The sequence below is a fragment of the Protopterus annectens genome, chromosome 13.part0 (genome assembly GCF_019279795.1).
Source record: "Protopterus annectens isolate FY-2018-M chromosome 13.part0, PAN1.0, whole genome shotgun sequence".
Lineage (NCBI taxonomy): Eukaryota > Metazoa > Chordata > Ceratodontiformes > Protopteridae > Protopterus > Protopterus annectens.
In genome coordinates this window covers 470,456,680-470,479,482 of record NC_056747.1, presented here as the reverse complement: position 1 = coordinate 470,479,482, position 22,803 = coordinate 470,456,680, and the positions used below count along the sequence as shown (strand labels likewise).

At 42.5% G+C, this 22,803-nt stretch overlaps 1 protein-coding gene across 1 annotated transcript in view; it reads right to left on the bottom strand.

Annotated features, from left to right (window-relative positions):
- HIP1 (huntingtin interacting protein 1) overlaps positions 1-22,803 on the bottom strand; it is a 2,554,439-nt gene that overhangs the window by 447,783 nt on the left and 2,083,853 nt on the right. Inside the window, exon 22 of the mRNA XM_044054110.1 lies at positions 14,239-14,375. Coding sequence (XP_043910045.1) covers positions 14,239-14,375 — 137 coding nt within the window. The remainder of the gene's footprint in view (positions 1-14,238; positions 14,376-22,803) is intronic.

Sequence of the window (22,803 nt, the reverse complement as noted above, 5' to 3'; positions counted from 1 at the left end):
TGCTACCAGCAGAAGCATGTTTCAGTCTGTAATGGTGGCGCAGGCACGTATTGAGCGTTACAGCAGACAGGGCCTCAGGCTGCAGGGGGCTGCTTTCGCATCTGTAAGCGACAACCTCCGTATACTGTCAGGTGCCATCCGTGCTTATACTGAGCACATAGATTGACATCATGATGAGATGATGGCCCTCATCAGCAGTGGTGTTTCCGTGCTTCAACGTGTGGTGGGGATACGGCGACGCCCACATGGATGTGGGCCAGCAACATCAACAGCTGGCAGTCAACGTGGATATGCTAGGACACCAACGGGCTCCCAAAGTGGCAGTAGCAGCCCTGGCAGTACGGGGGGTATGCTGTCCACACCATACCACAGCAGGCCACGTGCACATGGTCCTGGCCAGTCCCAGGAGGGTCCTGTTACCAGTGGACAAATATCAGCAGGTGAGAGTAGCACATTGGGGCCTGTACCTGGACGTGCCTGCGGAACCCCTGGCAGGCACAGTCCACATGTCCATGGCCGGAGGCAGTGGACTGCACACCCTGCCAGGTATGGTCTGCAGCTGTCCATAAACACTTGTGTAGGGCAGCCACATGGTAGAACTGCGTGCATGCATATCCACATACTATGCAAACACACCTAGGGCAACCCCATACCTACACACACCACATCACCTCAGCCAGCTCCCCAGAGTACACCCCCTCACCCACACACATGGTGTCAAATGTATGGCCCACCCTCGGCCTCTGGTAAACCAACACTACATGCTGTGCATATGATGATACCTGTGCCCCATCCCTGTCATCCATACCATTGATGCAGGGACAGGCTGATGTGGTTCTGATGCACATGGTGACTATACAACAGTGTACCACAGTCCTAAAGTGTAACACATTGCAGGGAGTAGAGAGTGTGAGGCATATTTGGCAGGTAGTGTAGCCATCCAGCAATGATGCCTTATAGCTGTTAGTAACACAGGTTGGTTGTGGTCTCTATAATCTTATCCAACTGTGTAGTAGATGTACATGTGTCAGCACTAGGAAACCCTGTGCATATGATGATACCTGTGCCCCATCCCTGTCTTCCATACCATCAATGCAGGGACAGGCTGATATGGTTCTGATGCATACGATGACTGTACAACAGTGTACCACAGTCCTGCAGTGTAACATGTTGTAGGCAGTAGAGTGTGAAGCATAATTTGCAGGTAGTGTAGCTGTCCAGCAATGATGCATTATAGCTGTTAGTAACACTGGTTGATTGCGGTCCCTATAATGTAATACATGTGTATTGTAGGTGTACATGAGTCAGCACGAAGATGGTCTGCAGTCATAGTGCACAACAGGGTATGTCACTGTGCTGACACCATGACTGTGACATATCTGGGGTACAAACACATTTCACAGGTTACTATACCAGTTATTGCCTGTGCCACATGGACAGGTGGCCTGCTGAGCCATGTATACCCTGCAACCTGATGTAGACCCATCCACAAACATGCACACTGTTACTTGCCAACACTGGGACTAGATCCCTACCAAGCTATGTTGTGATACTGACGTGTGTGGCTTACAATGCACACACCGTACAGCATTTAGGGTGAGGTATCTCCCAGATTAAATGGTACATGCAGAACATCCCCTGGCATGTACGGTATACTAATGGGGGATGTAATGTGTGTATTTGGATGATACGTAGTGTGACACACCATCATATACACATTTACAGACACATAACAGCCAGACACATATCTGAGATACCAGGGCCTATCGCTGCTAACTACCTTGACCGTGTCTCCAATGTGTTACAGGTAGGCTGCACACATCATGTGCATAACTGGCTTGGATTATGGTAACAGTTACCTGTATGATTGATGGTGACAGTGGTAACCATAACGTGGTACATGGGACATATACCTGGTGTACCTTGGTGTAATAACAGTGTACTCAGAACCCACAACCCCCACTGGATATTGTACTCCCTGAAACTCATGATGACACTCTGCCATACTCACCATCACACATTGGCCACGACTGTGACACAACCCATAGTATAACCCAACATTGGTACTACAGGGCTATGCATCTCATGCACATGCCACATGCGTAGTAGGGTGTCAATCAAGAGTAGGTTGCCTGTACATATCCCAGCTGGATACCTGCCATCTTTCCATCTGTACAGGGACTGACAGTCATCAGCTTGGCAGGTAGCTATGCAGTAGCATGAGTGCATTGCCAGACCAGTAAAAGGTATATACTGTGACACAGCTCACACACCAGGGATACAACAGGGAGGCGTCAGTGTCCAGCCATGCTCGCAGGTGTGCCTGTTGTCAGTACTACATTAAGCACTCTGCTCTTGCAAGGGTTAGCACTGTCAACAGTAGTACTGCCATAATACACTACATGCCAGTGTGACAGCATGTACCCTGGGCTACTACACCTGTATGTCATACATTCACATGGATAACTATGCTGTACAGGCCCCGTATATGTCTGTGTCCCACACATGACACTCACACCCCTTGCTACTGTAATGACAGCACATAGGTTCATGCATTGTACATGGTATTGCATACACTTATTACAGGTTATCAGGCTGGGTTGTGTGTCCTGGTTACCAAGGCTAAGCTATGCTTAGCAAGTATCAACATTGCTGCAATATAACAGATAAGATAATTTGCGCACTGGTAAGTGCTGCCTACACTGAGTAAGTGCCCGTACGTTTACCCATAGCTTAGCACCGCTTTGCTTTGCGCAGACCCGCTTAAAGCTGCTAAAAACTGCCTTAACCACTCTGTATCCGACCGTCCTTGTTCTGCCCAGCAACAAAATGAACAGCCCTTGCAGGTGTTGAACCCATGAACCTTTATACTGAAGACACAACACTTAACCACAACGCCATGACTACTGTGGAGACAGCTGTTGTTTTACTAATACAGCTGTCAATACACATTGAGTAGTATTGTACAACTGCCTTTAGTTCCTAATTTGTGTAGTCCTTCATATTAATATGACTGTTGCATCACATACTTTATTTTATCATTATGTGCACATAGCAGATACATACGGTGAGATACATGTGGAAGGGTATACACAACCATGACATTTACTCATAACAGGAATGTGGTTGTATATCATAGGTGTATATATGTCTACATGTACATACACATGTATACTCATACATATGTCTGTATACACATCTGTATAGTGCTACATATATATGGCCATGTTTACATCTCTTCGTATGTACATAAGTATACACACATATATATATATATATATATATATATATACATACATGTATACACACATATGTGTATATATAGGTTTATGTATGTGTATATAGAGATACGTGTGCATATAGCTATGTATGCATGGACATCCTATATGTACAGATATGCCTAGTTATGTTGGTGTGTATATATATATATATATATATATATATATATATATATATATATATTACTATATGTGCATACATATCTATTCTGATATACCTACTACTGTCAATATATCTATAGATATTAATACGTATATGTATCACTATCTGTATATGTGTAGACATATATTGCTCTGTATATGTACATATCTGGGTGTGTATATGTCTATCTATGTTCATATACATACTCATCTATATATGTCGATATGTATATGTGTAATTTTATATATATAGATATCTGGATAATTATATGTACATATATTTTCACCATATGTCCTGAACAAGGAGTGTAGCCCTACCCCAGCCCCTATAGTCTCAACTTTGTAGTGCAAGGAGATGTCAGGTATGTATAGCAGATATATTAGTAGACTATTGCTACTGTAATTGGGATCATCTTCCCATGTGCGCCTTTGGCTACTGACAGACATCCTAAGGACATATTAGTGCAGTACAGCTGCTAGCGCGTAACGCCCCTGTGGACTACAACAGAGATATTGGCCAATATATGTGGACATTCTGACACACTCTGTACAGACCAAGGTATACACAGTACCCCTTAGTGCAATACAAGTGGACCATGTCTGACAATATGGATGTTAACAGCCATGTACAAGAGTATAACGCATAATAACTGGTATAAATTTGCCACCATAGGTTAAGCACTCACACACCCCTGTCTGTCCTGACACATAAGAACCGCTGGTACAGGGGTGCCATGGTCACATACTACCCATTAGATATTGATGTACATCTGTACAGCATCCCACTGCTCTGTCTGACATACATGACTGTTAAGGGAGGCCTGGCAGCAGTACAACTGGCAATTATCTGGACAGGACATCTCACTGGGTAAGTACACTAAGCTGCTAGGCATATAACAATGCACTGTGCAGGCTACAGGCAGACTGGCCCAACACTGGCCTACATCTCCTTTGGGGGAAGGCACATGTACCTGCATATATAGCAGGCTCCACAGGCATGTCACAGCACAGGGCAAGATACACTTGTGTGAAAGTGCATAACCACAACCAATGTGAATACAGCCATAACCACATATGGTAAGCTAGCATAATATTACAGTATATGGACTATTTGTTCTCAACACGATCCTCATATGTGCCTCTCACAGATTAATCCTACATATACTGGGCTGCTACACAGTTTGGTCTGATGCCTGTCTGTGGTATGGGACATGTGTGTGTATGGCCCTACAAACATTTAAGCCAATAAGGTAACATACAGAGGAGCAGCATGTAACATCAGATAGGATGGGACCTAGAACATGACGTCTGTACACAGGCCAAAGTACATATTAACAATACACACACTGTCGACATTCAGCATACGTACACAGACCTCAGTAATGTACAAATAACCACAGAATGTCCAGGTTATGTCATAAAATATAACCCCTACTGTACATAACATATGTAGCAGTCTGATATCTCACTGGCTTATCAGATATGATGACACTAATTATGGTGTACAGCACATATGCACCTCTTAATGCATGACATATGTACAAAGGTTGACAGAGTTGTGGCTGGAAGCACATACACAGGGCCAATATTGACATGTTGCTGTGATAACCTCATACATTTACTGTTGTAACAGGGTTTGTTGCAAATTATGTCCTATGAGGGATACGACATCAGTAACTGTCATGGCTTTCACCATCTACAGACTGCAATCCTCAATCTACCTTCTGCAGTTCACAGATAGATGCTCTGTGAGTAACATATGACACCAAAGGCACAACACATTGCCCAGTCTGCAGATGACCCTACAGATGGGGATTCCTCACAAACATAGAACTGACATGGCAGGTATTAAACATGTAGGACAGCCATATCCACACACACACACACTGTTAAACCAACATTACTCCAAATGCAGTATAGCAGCACTTACTGTCTGTAGTCAGGTCAGGCACATCCCCCTCCTATGTGCTGCCCTGTTTCTACAGTGTATGTTGTCAGAGGTAAATCCCCAATCCATCTGAGAAGCTGTTTGCCAAACAACAGATCTAGTTCCTGCTCATAGTGAATGAAAAGGGCCAACACCAACATGATATTCCTAGATATTGGAGTGTGTTTCCATGCAATTGGCTATGGGAATGTTACCACAGCTGCTCCACATGCAATCAGCTAGGCGAGGGCTGCAATTCATGCAAAGGCCATCAGCTGATCATGAGCATCACGTAAAATATTAAAATACACATGCTGCTGCCTAAGCAAAGCAGGTGTAGGTCTCCACATCCACAAGAGAGGGAGTGAGAGAAGCAGACAGAGGCAAAGACAAGTCAGGGAGAGGTGGGAGAGTAAAACTTAAGCATGTTTGTGTCGCACACCTACCAGCACAGGGTATCAAACCCAACGACTGTGTAGTGCTATCACATTTCTACGCAGTTACTGAATGTGCCACATAGGTTACATGCAGTGGAGACCTCAGAACGTATATGTGATGGTGAGTGACATCTGCAACAGGGATATGGTAGATATACAGTAGGTGTAGTACATGTGCCTGTCCGCATGAACAGGTGCCAGTGTCAACACAGCCACATTCTCACAGGGACGCACACACTGACACACTTGGCAGGGCCAGGAATACAACCCATCACTATTGAGATTGCCACAACACATTACTGTGCAGGTATCACATGCACCACAGGGGTCATACAGAGGTTATATGGGCAAAGGATATGGGGAGGTGTCTGACATCAGACAGGATGCTGCAGTATGCCAATGGGGGTTGTAGTGAGTGTGAATGTGATCATACACATCATACAACACACACACACACAGGGTGCCAGTACTGACATGCATAGGTGCATTGATTCACGGGTGTTAAGTGGTGAACTGTGCCAGACAGCTACACAAGGCTAGGTGATGGGTACACCTTGGCATCAGGCCACATGACAATGGTCTGCACTGTGGCTCAGGGGTGTAGATTCTGGAATTGTCCACACTGGTGTGTATTGTATTCACCATCCAGTCACCTGGGTGACTAATGTGTGTTGACAATGCTGTGCATCGCTTGCCATGTATGTGTTCTTTGGTCCATGACATGGATGGTGTCTGTGATGTGCACACCTCGCACATGCATGTACAGTGAAATGTGGAACTGTATCTGGGGTGTCTGGCCCTTGTTGTGTACACAGATTATCATCAGATTTGCTATTCCTGGCCTCATGTTGCAAAAACTCGTACAGGACAGCAGGTTTACCCTGCACCTACACTGATCGCATGCTAACAGCATTCCCTGGTGTCAGTGGCATCTGTACATACAGGGCATGTTTCAGGCATGGTATGTCTTTTGTGGGCCACATTTGATGTCACCACAGGTGCTGCAGGTGCACTGTCTGCATGTACGTGCCTACTGGACAGATGGACAGGGTGCCATGCCATCTGTAGGCCACTGCAATCACTCCATAGTTACTATCAGTGGGCAATATGCAGTGTACTACCAAAAATGGCAGCTGTTGCCTAGGCAAGTGTGTGTGTGTGTGTGTGTGTGTGTGTGTGTGTGTGTGTGTGTGTGTATGAGGCATGGGTTGAGAGTGTTGTCTGGCTAATACTAGGGCTGCTAACTTTGTTTGCCTGGCCTCGATGTCACATGCATGGGTATGGATCTGCACCCCAGCCTCTTAGCTATTTCACATCTGTTATCCCTGTATGGTGGATATTGTGATATATACTAGGGCCACCATATAAGAAATTTGCAAAACCCGCTCCACATTGGGCTCAGTTGTTACACACTGAACCACCTCCACACAGAATACGAGTTACAAACACACACACACACACACACACACACACACACACACACACACACACACACACACACACACCATGTTTGGGATAGAGCTCCTACCTATTTTATTACACTACAGCAGTACGCACAGTACGCAGTCATAGTATGCGCCCCAGAGGATACTGGAGTGCTCCTTCCCCAAAGGTGTATTTCACATTGGATAACATCAGCAGGATAGCTAAAGTAGGGCATTTGAATTGTAGTGAGTGTGGCTTGTGGCTTGGTTCCCTACACAGACATTGAAACACACACAAAACATAGACAACCGACATGTGTGGGTATAGAACCCCTAACAGAGGTCTATATCACACTAGAGCATGAAGCTGTTATTGGATGCACCATGGGGATTACTGGAGAACTGCTTCCCCAAAGGTGTATTTCACAGTGACTGACATCAGCAGGATTGCCAAAGTAGGGCATTCAAATTGTAGTGAGTGTGGCTAGGCTAAAATGCACTGCTTCCTACACAGACATTGAAACACACGTAAAACATCCACAAACGACGTGTGGGTTATAAAACCCGTAACAGAGGTCTATATTACACTACAGCATGAAGCTGTTATAGGATGCACCACATGGATTAGTGGAGAACTCCTTCCCCAAAGGTGTATTTCACAGTAACTGACATCAGCAGGATTGCCAAAGTAGGGCGTCTGAATTGTAGTGAGTGTAACTAGCCTAAAATGCATTGCTCCCTACACAGACATTGAAACACACACATATCCAGAACTGCCAAGGGGGGGGGGGAGATAGAACCCTGCCAGAGTTCTATATCACACTACAGCAGTAGCAGTTATGGCATGCGCTACAGAGATTACTGGGCTACATCCTTCCCAGAGGTGTATTTCTAGGTGGATGACAGCAGCAGCCTTACCAAAGTACAGCATTTGAATTGTATGTAGTGTGACTACCCAAAAAAGCATTGCTCTCTACACAGACACAGACACGCCCACACATACACTTGCCATGTCTGGGATTAGAACACCTACCTAATTTACCATAATACAGCAGTACAAAGTTATAGGACGAGCTACAACCTTCCGAGAGATGTATTTCTAGGTGGATGACATCAGCAGCCTTACCAAAGTAGAGCATTTCAATTGTAGGGAGTGTGACTACCCTAAAAAGCATTGCTCTCCACCCAGGGACAGACACACACAAAGACAGACACACACACACACACACACACACACACACACACATACAGTTGCCAAGGCTGGGATTAGAACTCCTCCCTATTTTATCACACTACAGCAGTACGCAGTTATGGCACACGCTACGGAGATTACTGGGCTACACCCTTCCCAGAGATGTATTTCTAGGTGGATGACATCAGCAGCCTTATCAAAGTAGAGCATTTCAATTGCAGGGAGTGTGACTACCCTAAAAAGCATTGCTCTCAATACAGACACAGACAGGCACACACACAGTTGCCAAGGCTGGGATTAGAACTCTTCCTTATTTTCTCACACTACAGCAGTACGCAGTTATGGCACACGCTACAGAGATTACTGGGATACAACCTTCCCAGAGTTGTATTTCTAGGTGGATGACATCAGCAGCTTTACCAAAGTAGATCATTTCAATTGTAGGGAGTGTGATTACCCTAAAAAGCATTGCTCTCTACACAGACAGAGACAGACAGACACACACAGAGTTGCCAAGGCTGGTATTAGAACTACTCCCAAACTATTTTATCACACTACAGCAGTAAACAGTTATGGCATGTGCTATGGAGATTACTGGGATACAACCTTCCCAGAGATGTATTTCTAGGTGGATGATATCAGCAGCCTTACCAAGTAGAGCATTTCAATTGTAGCATTGAAAAAAAAAAGCATTGCTCTCTACACAGGGACAGACAGACAGACACACAGTTGCCATGTCTGGAATTTGAACTCCTACTTATTTTATCACATTACAGCAGTATGAAGGCATGGGACGCGCAACAGAGATTACTTGGCTACAACTCTCCCAAAGGTGTATTTCACAGTGGATGACCTCAGCAGGCTTGTCATAGTAGGGCTATGGGGAGGGCAGTATGTGCATGGACCATAACCCATTCATCTAGAGGTTGACATGCCACATACGGGCACACAGAGGGTCATACTTCACAGGTACGTGTATACAGCTGCTAGATGACTACGTCCTTGTACAGTCATGTTGCACAGCTACATAGGATGGGGGGGCATACCTGACTTTTTCTACATTTCTACACAGGATTGGGGGGGGCACACCTGACTATTACATTAGTACGTAGGGTAGGGGGTGCTCACTTGACTAATTCTACATTTCTACACAGGATTGGGGGGGACACCTGACTGTTACTGCATTTCTACATAGGATGGGAGGGGGTACACCTGAAATTTTCTATATTTCTACACAGGACCGGGGGGGCACACCTATTACATTACTACGTAGGGTGAGGGGCTCACCTATTTCTACATTTCTACACAGGATTGGGGGGAGCACACCTGACTGTTACTACATTACTATGTAGGGTGGGGGGGCACACCAGTCTAATGCTACACAGGATTGGGGGGTACACTTGTAATTACATTACTACGTTGGGTGGGGGGCACACCTATTTCTACATTTCTACACAGGATGGGGGGACAGCTGACTATTACATTACTACATAGGATGGGGGGCACACCTACTTCTACATTTCTACACAGGATTGGGGGGAGCACACCTATTACATTACTACATAGGGTGGGGGGCACACCTGTCTATTTCTACACATGATTGGGGGGGCACACCTGACTATTATATTACTACGTAGGCTGGGGGAGCACACCTGTCTATCTCTACATTTCTACACAGGTTTGGGGGGCACACCTGACTGTTACTACATTACTACGTAGGATGGGGGGCACACCTGTTTATTTCTACATTTCTAGACGGGATTGGGGACACACCTGACTGTTATTACATTACTACATACGATGGGGGGCACACCTGATACTTGTACACATTTGCTATGACTGTACTGGTATGTCAGGTACATTTCATTCTGTATTCTTACCTATCATGCTGACTAGAGGCATACCAGTGTACTACAAATCATAGCTTAGGTTTCCCTACATATCAGCTACTCCATTTCATTCTGTATTCTTACCGATCATGTTGACTAGAAGCATACCAGTGTATTAAAGATCGTAGTTTAGGTTGCACTACATATTAGTGACTTCCTACCCTTCAGAACTAACATCCCACTGCCTGACCTGCTGTAGTCTATCTGTGTAGGCCTGGTGGGGAGGTTAACCATAGCCATCATTCAGGGGCCATAGCACAGGCTCTGTTTGGGTTTGTCTACACCTGTCCTTCTGGCTGAGACTGTCTTTGGGTATGTGAACCACCTGACTGGCATGTGTGAGTGTTGCTCAGCACATTTCTGCAGTGGGTTTTGTCACCCTGTGTAGTACTGGCTACTATGGTGACTAGTACACTCCCTATACATGGTTGAGCACAGGTAGTGTCATGTTTGGCATCCCTTTTACTCTGTGTGCGAGTCAGAGTGTGGTGTCATTCCCTGGGTTCCTACTGTGTCAGTGTATGTGCTATGCATTGTCTCTTTCCCACAGACTTGGCATACTGAGTACACCTCCATCTGCATACTGCGGCAGGCTCAGATTGTTCCTCCTCCGAGTCACTCTGTGCCTGTGCAGGCCTTGGCATTGGTGGGGGGCTGTGTGGCCCTGCCCCATGCTGTTCCTGCTGCAGCTGTTTCCGCAGGATCATATTGTGTAGCAGGGCACATACCATAACAATATGGGTACATGTAGCTGATGAGTACTGCAAGGCTCCACCAGATGTGTCCAGACACCGGAACCGTGACCCGGGCATCCCAAACACATGCTCTATTTTACGTCTGGTCTATGCCTCATTACGGCATTCTTGTTCAGGTGTGTGTGCATTTCTGATGGGTGTCATCAGCCACGGCTCCAGTGTGTAACCAGCATCCCCCACTAGGTGACTATAGGGGATGTCCCCATTGGCAAATCTCTGGTACAGCTGTGTCAGATGCCATATGTGGGAATCGTCATAGCTTCCAGGGCAGCCAGTACACACATTCATTATAATGCCCTGGACATCACAGATGACCTGACAGTTGGAGGGGATGCCCCTGTGGTTGATGTAGGCCCCTACCCTGATCACCAGGTGGTGCTTTGATGCATATGTGCGTGCAGTCTATAGCACTCACTACCTCAGGGTATTCTGCTATTTTGTGGAGGAGATGCATATTGCTGGCCAACACCTCACGGGTGTTGAGGAAATATACGTGCTCACTGGCATGTGCTGACATGGCATCCAGGAACTGGTAGAATACTCTGGATGCTGATACCTGTGAGATTCCCATGATATTCCCAGTTGAGCTTTGGGAGGTACCTGTGGCTAGTATTCCTAGGCCTACACATACCTTGATATCCACTGAGATGGGGGGTTCCCCTCGGTCAGCTTGGTGTGTCAGGTGTGGCCGGCACAGCTCAACAATTTGCTGAAGGAGGTCTCTGTCCACTATCTCCAGCTCATGTAGCCCCTGGTAGGTTATCCTGGGTCTGTACACTCTTATCCATCTCCTCACTCTGGGCTGATCAGCAGCATTCACATCCTCACCACCCTCAGCCTCTTACACATGTTGTTCTAAGTTGCCTGCTGCAGCCCTTATCACTTTGTAGGTTTGTTTGTTAAAATTTCCCCGCTTGTATACACCGGTGGCGTACAGTGTGGGAAAAACTAGTGGGGAAGGTGTTTGCATAGTTTATAGTTAAATGTATAGTAGTGTTCTGGGGGGGGGGGGCTGGTCTGCTGCCTGTGTAAATGGCTGATTCTGATACATTTCACCTACCAGCTATGCTAGTTTTCCTTGGTTACCTTCCTACTGCTGTATTCCCTTCCCAGTGCCTTCCTGTTTAAGCATATGGGCGCGCCGCACAGAGTGCACAACGGTATACACTGCTGCTATTTCCTGGTTTAACTTTTATTTTCTGCCTTTAAAACCCTGTGTGCAGCACGCACACCCACTCAGGCATTGTAAAGAGTGCTAGGCAGGTTTAGACACACCCCCTAGCTTAGCTGTGCTAAGCTAAGAGCAAACCCGAGCCACAGGGCTCCAGTCCGCTTACAGTATGCCTGAACCCCCACCCCCCCCATGATGTCACCTAACTCCTAGGCTTGAACCAAGCTATTCCTACTCTTACACCGTTGGGACCTGACTTGCATGCTGGGGAAAACTGGGATTCACTATCTTTCCACTCATTTGCATGCTAATGCACAGTTACATGTCTCACACTAAGCCTCCCCCTTTAGCAACCACTACTCACTGGCCATGTTGTCTTCTGCCTGCCATTGACTTACATGGCAGAATACTGATTTTAGTTAGAATGCTTAATTTAGGTTCATTTTGTTATCCTCCCCCCAATCCCATTTGCGTGCTGCTGCCCTACGCTTAAACAGCCGAGATCCGCTAAAAAAAAATAAAAGTTGCTTTTTGTATTTTTTTTTTACTGTTTGCAATGCCAATGGCTTTATACTTGGCTATTGGCATGCTTACTACATGATATGCAGCCTTTACTTGGAGCTGTCACAGCTCCGTTTTGGATTTTGCAGAAATGTACTAACCGAGTACATTTCTGCAGATAGCACTAGTCCTGCACGGATGGTTGCAAGCTTCTTTGATTGCAAAATCACCTCATTTGCATAGATTTTTGCCTGCAAATGGGGTGATTTGCATACAAGGGCTTAGTCCATGCAGGATTAGTGCAGGAGCACTCGTGCTCGCCCCTGCAGGCTGTTCCTGGATCGCACGGCAGACATATTGCCTGCTTGAGCTCCTGCACCGATCTTGCACACCGTACAAGCTTTAGGGAATCCGGGGGAATGTAGTGTCCCTGACAGACTAACACTAATGATCTATCATGGAAAAAGTACTGCAGTTCTCAAAATTCATGTTTATTTAACCAGCATTTTCAATGATATTTATATATTGTTCTTTAAACAATTACTTCTGAAAGTATACAATCTCTTATTCTTAATATGCAATGAAAGACATGGTAAACATTTATATGAAAAGTAGTATTAAAATATAAAATTATTTTTTTTAATATGGAACAAACTACATTGAATAAGTAGTTCTAAAGTAGCATGTTATGTAAAATAAACAAGTAGTTCTAAAGCAGCATGTTATATACAACAAATTACTTAACAGAATTTCCTAAACAATGAAGGGCATATTCCGAGCAAAACTGTTGTTTAACAAATTATGTTGCTAAATGTACTGTTTATTTAAATGTGTTGCTATTTATCATGCATTTAGTACTATTCCAACAATTACATGCAATGTGTTTTTTTCATAGTATAAGATCCACTTTAAAGACATTAATAAAGGGGGTGGGTAAAAGTATTTAATTTATTTTTAAAACAGAACCAGATGACTTCTGCAGGACGTAACATTAAAAAAAGAATGACTATTTATCTGCTATGTAATGTTGCTGTGTAATTATAGAAAACAAGACACAAGGGGATAAATACAGATTTCCTAACACGGAGCATTAAATACCACAAAGTGGAAATATAGCTCAAAAATGTAATGCTTAAATTCAGAAATACAAAGTGCAATTATAAGCCACTAGCATGCTATGCAGTCTTATTGGAAAAATACACAACTATTTGTGGGGGCTTATCTGTGCTGAAATTTTTTAAGAAGCCACCTTCACCATACATTCTAAGCTGGCAAAACTGGAAATACCACAGCTTGGTTTTATGCAATTAATTATTCTCAACAGTTTAGACAGAGTAGGGATTATTATGATTCTATTTTCATGAACTTTAAGTGTACAGCTCTGAATTTTGCATTTATTTATGAACATTGTCAAATTCACTGAAGTAGAAAGATAAAGCACCGATTATAACCCAGTAGCTCAAGCACACACACTGAAAACTGATCCAATGTGATTCCTAGTTACCTGGAACTGAAGGACTTACCTCAGCAAAAGTAGTTATCTGGCTTATACTCTCTCGTAATGCTGTGCTATCTACCTCTCTCATGCTGTTTTCCTCTTTGAGAGAGGTAAAATATGTAAGAGCATTTCCTCCACACAACCTACAGGCTTCAGATAAACCTAAAGGTAAGAAGAAAAAAATAAAAATAAAACCAAGTCCTCTATTACATCACATCAAATAAGTCTAGCATCTTATGCCAGTGTTGCAGTCTAAAGCACTGATATTCCACATGTGGTAGTTTCAGAATATTTTTATGAAAAAATACTTACTCAAAAATGCCACTAACAATGGCAACCAACAATGAAATAAAAGTTTACTTTATAGTTCATAGGTTGGTACTAGGCTATCAGCCCTAGGGCCTATACAAGCCTAGACATAACAATTCCCTGGCTATTTCTTCCCACATTATTTAGTTTCCTGGACCCCTGTCTAGCAGGGCGACTGACGTGATCCCTGGGGTGAATTTCCTTTCTCCCATCCAATCGTCAAGGTTCCTCTTGAAGAGGTCCAAAGAGGCACTCTGCTTGACATGTATGGGCAATCTATTCCAGAGTCTGGGGAGTCTCTGGGTCAGAAACCTATCCCTCCAGCATGTTTTGTTTATTATGATGACAAGGTTTAGATCCCTGGAGCGTGTAGCTCTGAGGGATTGGGATTTCTTTAAGTGTAGCATGTTCAACAGCTCTGGGTTTGACATGGCCTTGTATGTTAAGCAGAGATCGCCTCTGAGTAGACGATATGCGTCAGAGTATAGCTGGGGTTTTTTAAGGCAGTCAGCGTAGAGCATCTGCTTTAGGCCTGTGATTCTTTTAGTGAGGTATTTCTGAGGCCTTTCCAGTTGTTGCAGATGTCTTGAGAGGTACATACCAAATGGGGCGTTGTATTCTATAATGGGTCTAATGAGGGATGTGTACAGTGGGACAATGACCTCCTTTTTTCTGGATGAAAAGCCCTTTGTGATGAGGTGTGCCACATAGAAGGATTTCCTGACTGTTGTGGCGATGTGGTTATCGAAGGTGAGACCACTGTCCACCTGTGTCCCTAAGTCTCTTATCACACTTTCTGTGTTTAGTGTACTGCCACCTATATGGTAATTCATGGATACATGTTTTTTCCCAAAGGGGATAACAATACATTTCTTGGCATTGAGCTTGAGCCCATGGCTCTGGCACCAAGCATCTGTTTCTGTAAGGCCCTTTTGTAGAGTATCCACATCATTTGGGGATTCAATAATGGCTCCCAGTTTGCAGTCATCTGCAAACTTTGTTAGCCAGAGTCCCTTAGTGTTGACCTGTACTTCAGAAAAGTAGATGCCAAACAAGAGCAGCCCCAGGACTGAACCCTGAGGTACTCCACTTGTCACTTGTCTGGAGCTGGATTTGGAGTCGGCTACTTTTATAGTGTGGGTTCCATCAGTAAGCCATTTAGCAACCCATTGGATGACATAGGGATTAATACCCAACTTATTAGTAAGTTTATCTATGATTCCAGAGTGGGGAATGGTGTCAAAGTCTTTGGCAAGGTCTAGATAGGCTGTGTGGACCACCTTACCCTTGTCCATGGCTCTGGAGACTGATTCAAAGAAGTCAATCAGGTTCAGGAGACAAGATCGGCCCTTCACAAACCCAAACTGGGTGGGGTCCAGTGTTTGAAGGTTGCCAATGTCTTTGTTTATAAGTTCCATGATAATACGCTCCATGGCCTTGCAGATAAGGCTTGTCAGACTGATGGGACGGTAGTTTCCAGGATCCAAGGTGGATCCCCCCTTGTGGATTGGGATAACTGTAGCTCTGCGCCACTCAGTGGGCATGAAACCTGAGGTGAGGCTATGATTAAACATGACACTTAGGTGAGGTGCCAGTTCATATTGTAGTTCATGTAGTACACAGCCCGGGATGTCATCTGGTCCCATGGATGCTGTATTCTTGGCTTTAGAGAGTGCGTTTTGTACCTGTGTGGCTGTTATTACTGGAATTTGGCAATCTTCCAGTATTGAGATGGGCCATTTAGGGGGTGAGAGGGGGGTGAAGTTGGCACTGAATCAATCTGCCAGGATATTGGCAATATCCTTCGGATCAGTATATTTAATGCCATTCTGTTTTAGCTCAGAGCAGATCTGAGCATTGCCATTTAGATTCTTGACATAGTTATAGAATGCTTTATGGTTGTCTTTGGAATCTTTGGCAATTTTATTTTTGTAACTAGATTTGGAGGATTTTATGAGGCATCTCAGTTTCTTACTGAGGCTAGTAAGGGAGTTTTTTGCATCCTGGGATTTTCCTCTTTTCTGCAAAAGTTTCTTCCTTTTGTTATAAAGTTTGTTTATGGCAGGGAACCACCAGATTGTCTTCCTTTTTTTGGATGAGAGCATTTTGGTTCTATTTGGGATGGCACGATTCATGCATGAGTGGATGTGCTCGTACAGTGCCTTAGTGTAGGATTCAGCAGTTGAACTTTCAGTTCCCGTCTGCATGGGTGTCATGAAGTTTGTCACTTCTGACTTGAGTAGCATGAAGTTGGCTTTGGAGAAGTTTTTTATGGTGGTTTCTTTACTGGGGGTGGGGTGGGATGTGGATGTTAAGGGTGATTAGCTTATGGTCAGACCTGACTAACAAGGGGGTGACCATAGGTATGGAGCATTGATTTCCCATGTTGGTAATGACCAGGTCTAGGATATTGGAGCCCCTGGTGGGACTATGGATTAGTTGATCCAGGGCGTTGGAATTTATGAATTCCAAGAACCGTTCATAAAGGTGTTGGGACATGAGTAGTTTTCCCAGTTAATGGCAGGGTAGTTAAAATCACCCAGTATTAGGGTGTTTGGTTCTATCTTAATATTTTCCAGTATGTTTAGAAAGGTGTAGTGAGAATCTTGGGGTATGGTGGGGGATCTGTAGCAAGCTACAATTTGGATTGCAGTCTTATCTAGTGTTAGTTGCACTTGGAGAATTTCAGACACATTGTGTTGGCCAACTAGCCTGGTGGTGTGAATATCCTTGGTGAATATTGACACTCCTCCACCTTTAGTGGAGTATTACAGATGTATGTAAAAAATGTCAACTGAGTAAAATTTTCAAATTTTGCATGTTCGCAAATGGAGCATAGCCTACTCCCCATGCAAAAGACTTCACCCATTGCTCCCCACTGTTTTACTGATATAATCATCTCCAGATTTGCTGCACCCTGGGGAAAAAGGAATTTCTGCTACAGTCAATTCTGTCAAAAGCAGGAAAAAAAATACAGATCAGGAGAAATTTCACATCTGCTGACTTAGTTCTCTGTGTACAAACATTAGACAGAAATTACAGTGGGGGTGATTGGGACTACAGCTCCTTTGACTGCAACCTTTATCGAGTTCTGCTTGTCAAAATAATGCTACAGGAAGTATTTGGGGAGAAGAGTTATGTAAATCGTGCACAAAACATTTCAACTTCTGTATCCACTGAGTGTTATATTATCAGAAATTAGTGTGTATGTAAATAGGGTATACAGTACTTAAGTTGAGCTCTTAAAGAATTTTACATCATTCAAAGAGGAATATATGCGAAGAGGATATAAAGTATTGTAAGTTGCATATCATGGAGTGGTGTATCACCAAGAGGCGTATGTATTTGAATAGGGTGTACATTACTGTACGCTGTGTACTCAAGGAGTATTCCATCATCAAAATAGGCAGTGTACGAGAACAGGGTGTTGTGCACTCACTGACTTCTAACTAATTGAAAGGGGAGTGCATCTATAAGGTGTGCAGTACCCAATTTTTTTTAACATGTACAGCACCCAATGATTAACATCTTTATTAAATTCTTACATTTTAGACAATGACATAGGTGTAGATACAATTATAGAAAATACAGACCATAGCAAATATTTGTTCATCGTTTTTATCGATTATATATATATATATATATATATATATATATATATATATATATATATATATATATATATAATACACACACACACACACACGTACCTTTTCCTTTGAACAATTACCATTCACTCTAACATTACATAAATTGCTCAATTCATTCCTTCCCCCCCTTAAAGTGATTTGTCACACTAAGTATTTTGTTATTGTTTTGAAAGAGCAGTATTACTTATAATAGTGGAATGTTATGTGTGTTTTCTTTGGTGGAATTATTTATTTCCTAGCTGAAACTTTCACGTCAGGGGTTGTGCCAACATTCTGAAATTAGAAGTTATGTATTTACCATAACTTGGCATCTGTTGTCCATTTTCATTCTTCCTCACTGACAGATTTTGGATCCGAACCTCGGATCCAACTTGGCCACACTTTCAAGACTTGGACCCTAGTCTCAAGCTCCTCCCTCTACCCATAATACTCTGTACTATCCCTAACTCCTCAGACTGAGTTTGCTGCATCCCTCTCCATTGGATTATACAGACAGGACAGACAGAATAAAGATTGAAGCTCAAACCTGAAACGTGTGTCCTAAAAAGTCCAAATATCCTACCAGGAGTGACAAAGGCCGGAGGGATGGTTGTTAGGGAAGGTGAGGAAGAATGAAAATAGACAACACAGATGTCAAGTTATGGTAAGTACATAACTTCTGTATCTGATGTTGTCCTTTTCATTCTTCCTCACTGATGGGTCAGAGTCCCCAGTTACATAACTCTTGGGAGGCCCTCAAGGAAGGATATGCCGCAGCACCGTCGAACCAAGGAAAGCCCTGCCTCTCGAGACAATGTCCAATTTGTAATGTGTAATAAGGTATTAGTCTTTGACCAAGTAGCTGCAACACAAATATTAACTGAAATTCTAGATCAAAAGCAGATGAGGTAGCCATAGAGCTGCTGGAGTGGGGTCTAGGAGGTGGAGGCTGTATCAACCCCCCCCCCCAAAAAAAATCTTTATTAAATTATCACATATGACGTAGGCAATCTTCGATTTACATGAATGAAAAACAAACACTGACACAACTTTAGTTGCAAACATTATGCATCACGGACATCACTGAAACAACTGTAGTTCCAAACATTATATTTCACTTATAGTCTAACCAGTCATTGTCAGTTAAGCGTTATACAGTTCATTCAAGTCCTGCCTTCTTTTAAACCTCATTCCTTCTCTGTATATAGTGTTCCCAGAATTCCCATTTTTTTACCTATGTAGTTTGCTCCTTCCCTTTACTAAAGATCCCAATTCCAGTTATTTCATCTCTGTTGCTACATTCACTACTTCTAAAGTTGGTTTAGACTTTCATTTCCATTTTCTAGTAATTACTTTCTTGACAGCCACCATAATTAGACTCAGTAAGGCTTTAATATGTCTAGGCAAATCCGAGTCTGTATCATAGCTCAAAAGAATTATCTCCCTAGTCAATGCAATCCACTCACCTAGCATCTCCAACAGAGCGGTCTGCAGGGAATCTTTGAAGTCTGCCAACTTATTACACCCCAAAAACATGTTCCCAACTGCTTCTTTCTTCCCCGTCACACCTACAACATTTGCTATCCACCTGAGGAAAAATTATCTGGAGTCTACTTGGGGTATGAAAATACCTATGTAAGCACTTCCAGGCAAAGATCCTAAATCTTCTAGAGTTTGTTGCGTATTTGAGAGATATACCTATATCCCCCATTGTCTCTTTGTGAATTGCTTATCCAATCTCTCTTCCCAATCCTTTCTAAGCTCTTCTGACTGATTCTTATAGTTATCATTATTTTATGCGCTCTACTAATTATTTATTTTTTAATGGCAGCTTCTGATCTAGATTCTATTAAAAACTACACCAGTGCTGGTCTTTCGTTTAAGATCCTTCTATTTCTTTCTCTTTGCTTATACTCTGATATCAGTCCTTGACGGGAAAGGCAGTATCTGGCCTGCACTCCAAATAAATTCTTGGCATCTTCCCATTCTATTAACTTTCCATTTCTAGTTATTTGCTCCCAATACCTTGGTTCCTTTGCCAGTTTTCTCCAATAAATTCCAGCCCCCTTTTGCCTATTGTCTACATCCCTAACTGCAGTCATCCCTATTGGTAGAATCTTTTTTTCTCCATTCCCATGCTGATTTAGTTCTTAATATTCCTTGTTATTTTATGAATATAATATTATGAATGATTGCTGTCATTCTCCTTAAGAGTTTGCATCCAAAATCCCAGTCTCTTCTTGTTTCTAGAGCTTCCCCTCTATATCATCATCATCCCTTTCCACCTAAATACATAATTTTATCATGTCCCCATAAGTATGGATATTGTTGGACCAATTCATGTGTGGGTGCATAATTTACCGTTACCACCTTTGTTTTAGCTTCATTAATTCTGTATCCTGAAAAGATCTGAAACAGTCTTAAAATGTTCCACAAAACTGTAATGTCCTTTTCTGGTTTTGTCATGTATAAAATATTATAGCTGCAACTACAGCCAGCTTTTATTGACTGCCATACCAGTTCTATCACGGTATAAATGTTTTTACTGTAACATACATTCTAACAAAAAATTAGGTGGAGGTGTTACGATAGGGATTACGGATAGATATGAGACCTGTGATTTTTCCATGTTCAATGATAATACCAATACTATAGACTGTGTAACTGTGACAGTAAAGGCAACCCTGGAACACATAACAATTGCTGGAGTGTATAGACTGCCAAAGTCAAGTGCAGATGACCTAGAGGAATTCATACATTTCATGCATGAAACACAGGAGGGAAGAATAATATTAGCTGAGGACTTAAATTTACCAGAAACAGATTGGAATAATACTGATTCAACAACATTAGTAAGGAAATTATTCACATCATATACTCAGGAGCAACAATTGCTTCAGATTGTTAAAAAAACCTACCAGGGGATGGAACATACTAGACATTGTGTTCCCAAAGAAATTACTTTAACTTCAAGTCAAGTTTTACCACCACTGATGCGCAGTGATCATGGGGTTATAAAGGCTAATTTGTTGCTACATAATTCTGCCAAACTGGAGTCTAAACCAATCCACAGAAGGTTAATTACAGATTATATGGAACCAAAACAGTCACAGTGTAAAACTAACCGCAGTGAGGTGTTCAGTGGAAAAACTGTAGATGGAATGTGAAAAGTTTTGAAAGAGAAATTGTTTGAGTGCAAATAAATCAAAAAAATGTTTAACATCAGGATCTTGGCATACAACATCAGGGGGATATATTTCCATAAGAACAAGATATCTGATTAAGGTGAGAGACAAAAAATATAAGAAATGGAAGAGAGGTTGAACTACAACTTTGAAAACTGAAATAAACAAGCTGGACAAACAGATAAAGCAGTGTGAGACAAGATCATGAAAATATGAAGAAAATGTATATAAAGATATTGAGTATAACAGGAAACCTTTTTATAGATGTATAAGATGTGGAAGGAGTAAAGACACACAAATTGATAAACTGTGTGTAGATTCTAAAATGTATTCTCAGACACAACAGATTATACATATATTTACAAAATCTTATGCAAAACAGTTTGGCTCCACAAAAGAGGTGATAAGTTGCCCGAGTGACATCAAGTTAACTCCATATACTGGAATCAAATTAGATTATATTGAAAAAGAACTGGGCAAACTGGATCCAAACAAAGCACAAAGAGGAGACAGAATTAGTAACAATGACCTGAGAACACTTCGGCAAGAACGTACAATACCATTATATCTATTATTCACTATGTCATATAAATATGGGGAGATTCTGCAAGACTGGAGACATAGGCTTATTAAGCCTGTCTTTAACCAAAAGGGGAGTAGGACAAACCTAGAGTCATATAGACTCTCAAGTCTACTTTCATGTTGTGGAAAAATAATTGAGAAGGTAATATTGGATAAGTTATTGTCAGAAATGGATAGGTTGGGACTTGAAACCATATATCAGCATGCATATGTTGAAAACATATCTATTACCACCTGTAACATGATGTTCTATAACAATATAATAACAGCCATGAATGAAAAATTGTGTTGTGATGTAATTTATATTGATTTAACTTCAGCATTTGACAGTTATACACAAAACACTGATCAATAAATTAGTACAACTAGGTACTGATGTACTCTTGATAAGATGGATAGTTGCATGGCTTACAAATAGGACATGGCAAGTATCATACAGCAACTGGACAGGTGAAATCCTTGGTTACAGTCAGGGTGTCCCACAGGGGCTCTGTCCTATGCCCTTACTTGTTTAGACTGTATCTTTCAGACCTAACTTTTTTCATCTGAGGTGTTATACAGTCTATATGCAAATGAGAAATTGGGTAAACTGATTACATGAGTTACAGATAAAGCATGTCTGCAAAATAACTTGACTAAATTGACCAACTGGGCACAGGAGAACAATATGCTGATAAATACATCAAAAACTAAGCATATAAGATTTGGGAGACAAATTGAAATGTGAATACTTAATACAGCACACAATGATTGAAACTGTAGACTCATTTAAGGACCTGCGTATATGGGTAGATTCAGCTATGAGTTTTTCTAATCATGTCAAGCAATTGGTTAATGATAGTTATAGAACTATAGGTTGTATAAAAAGATTTATAAAGTCTAGGA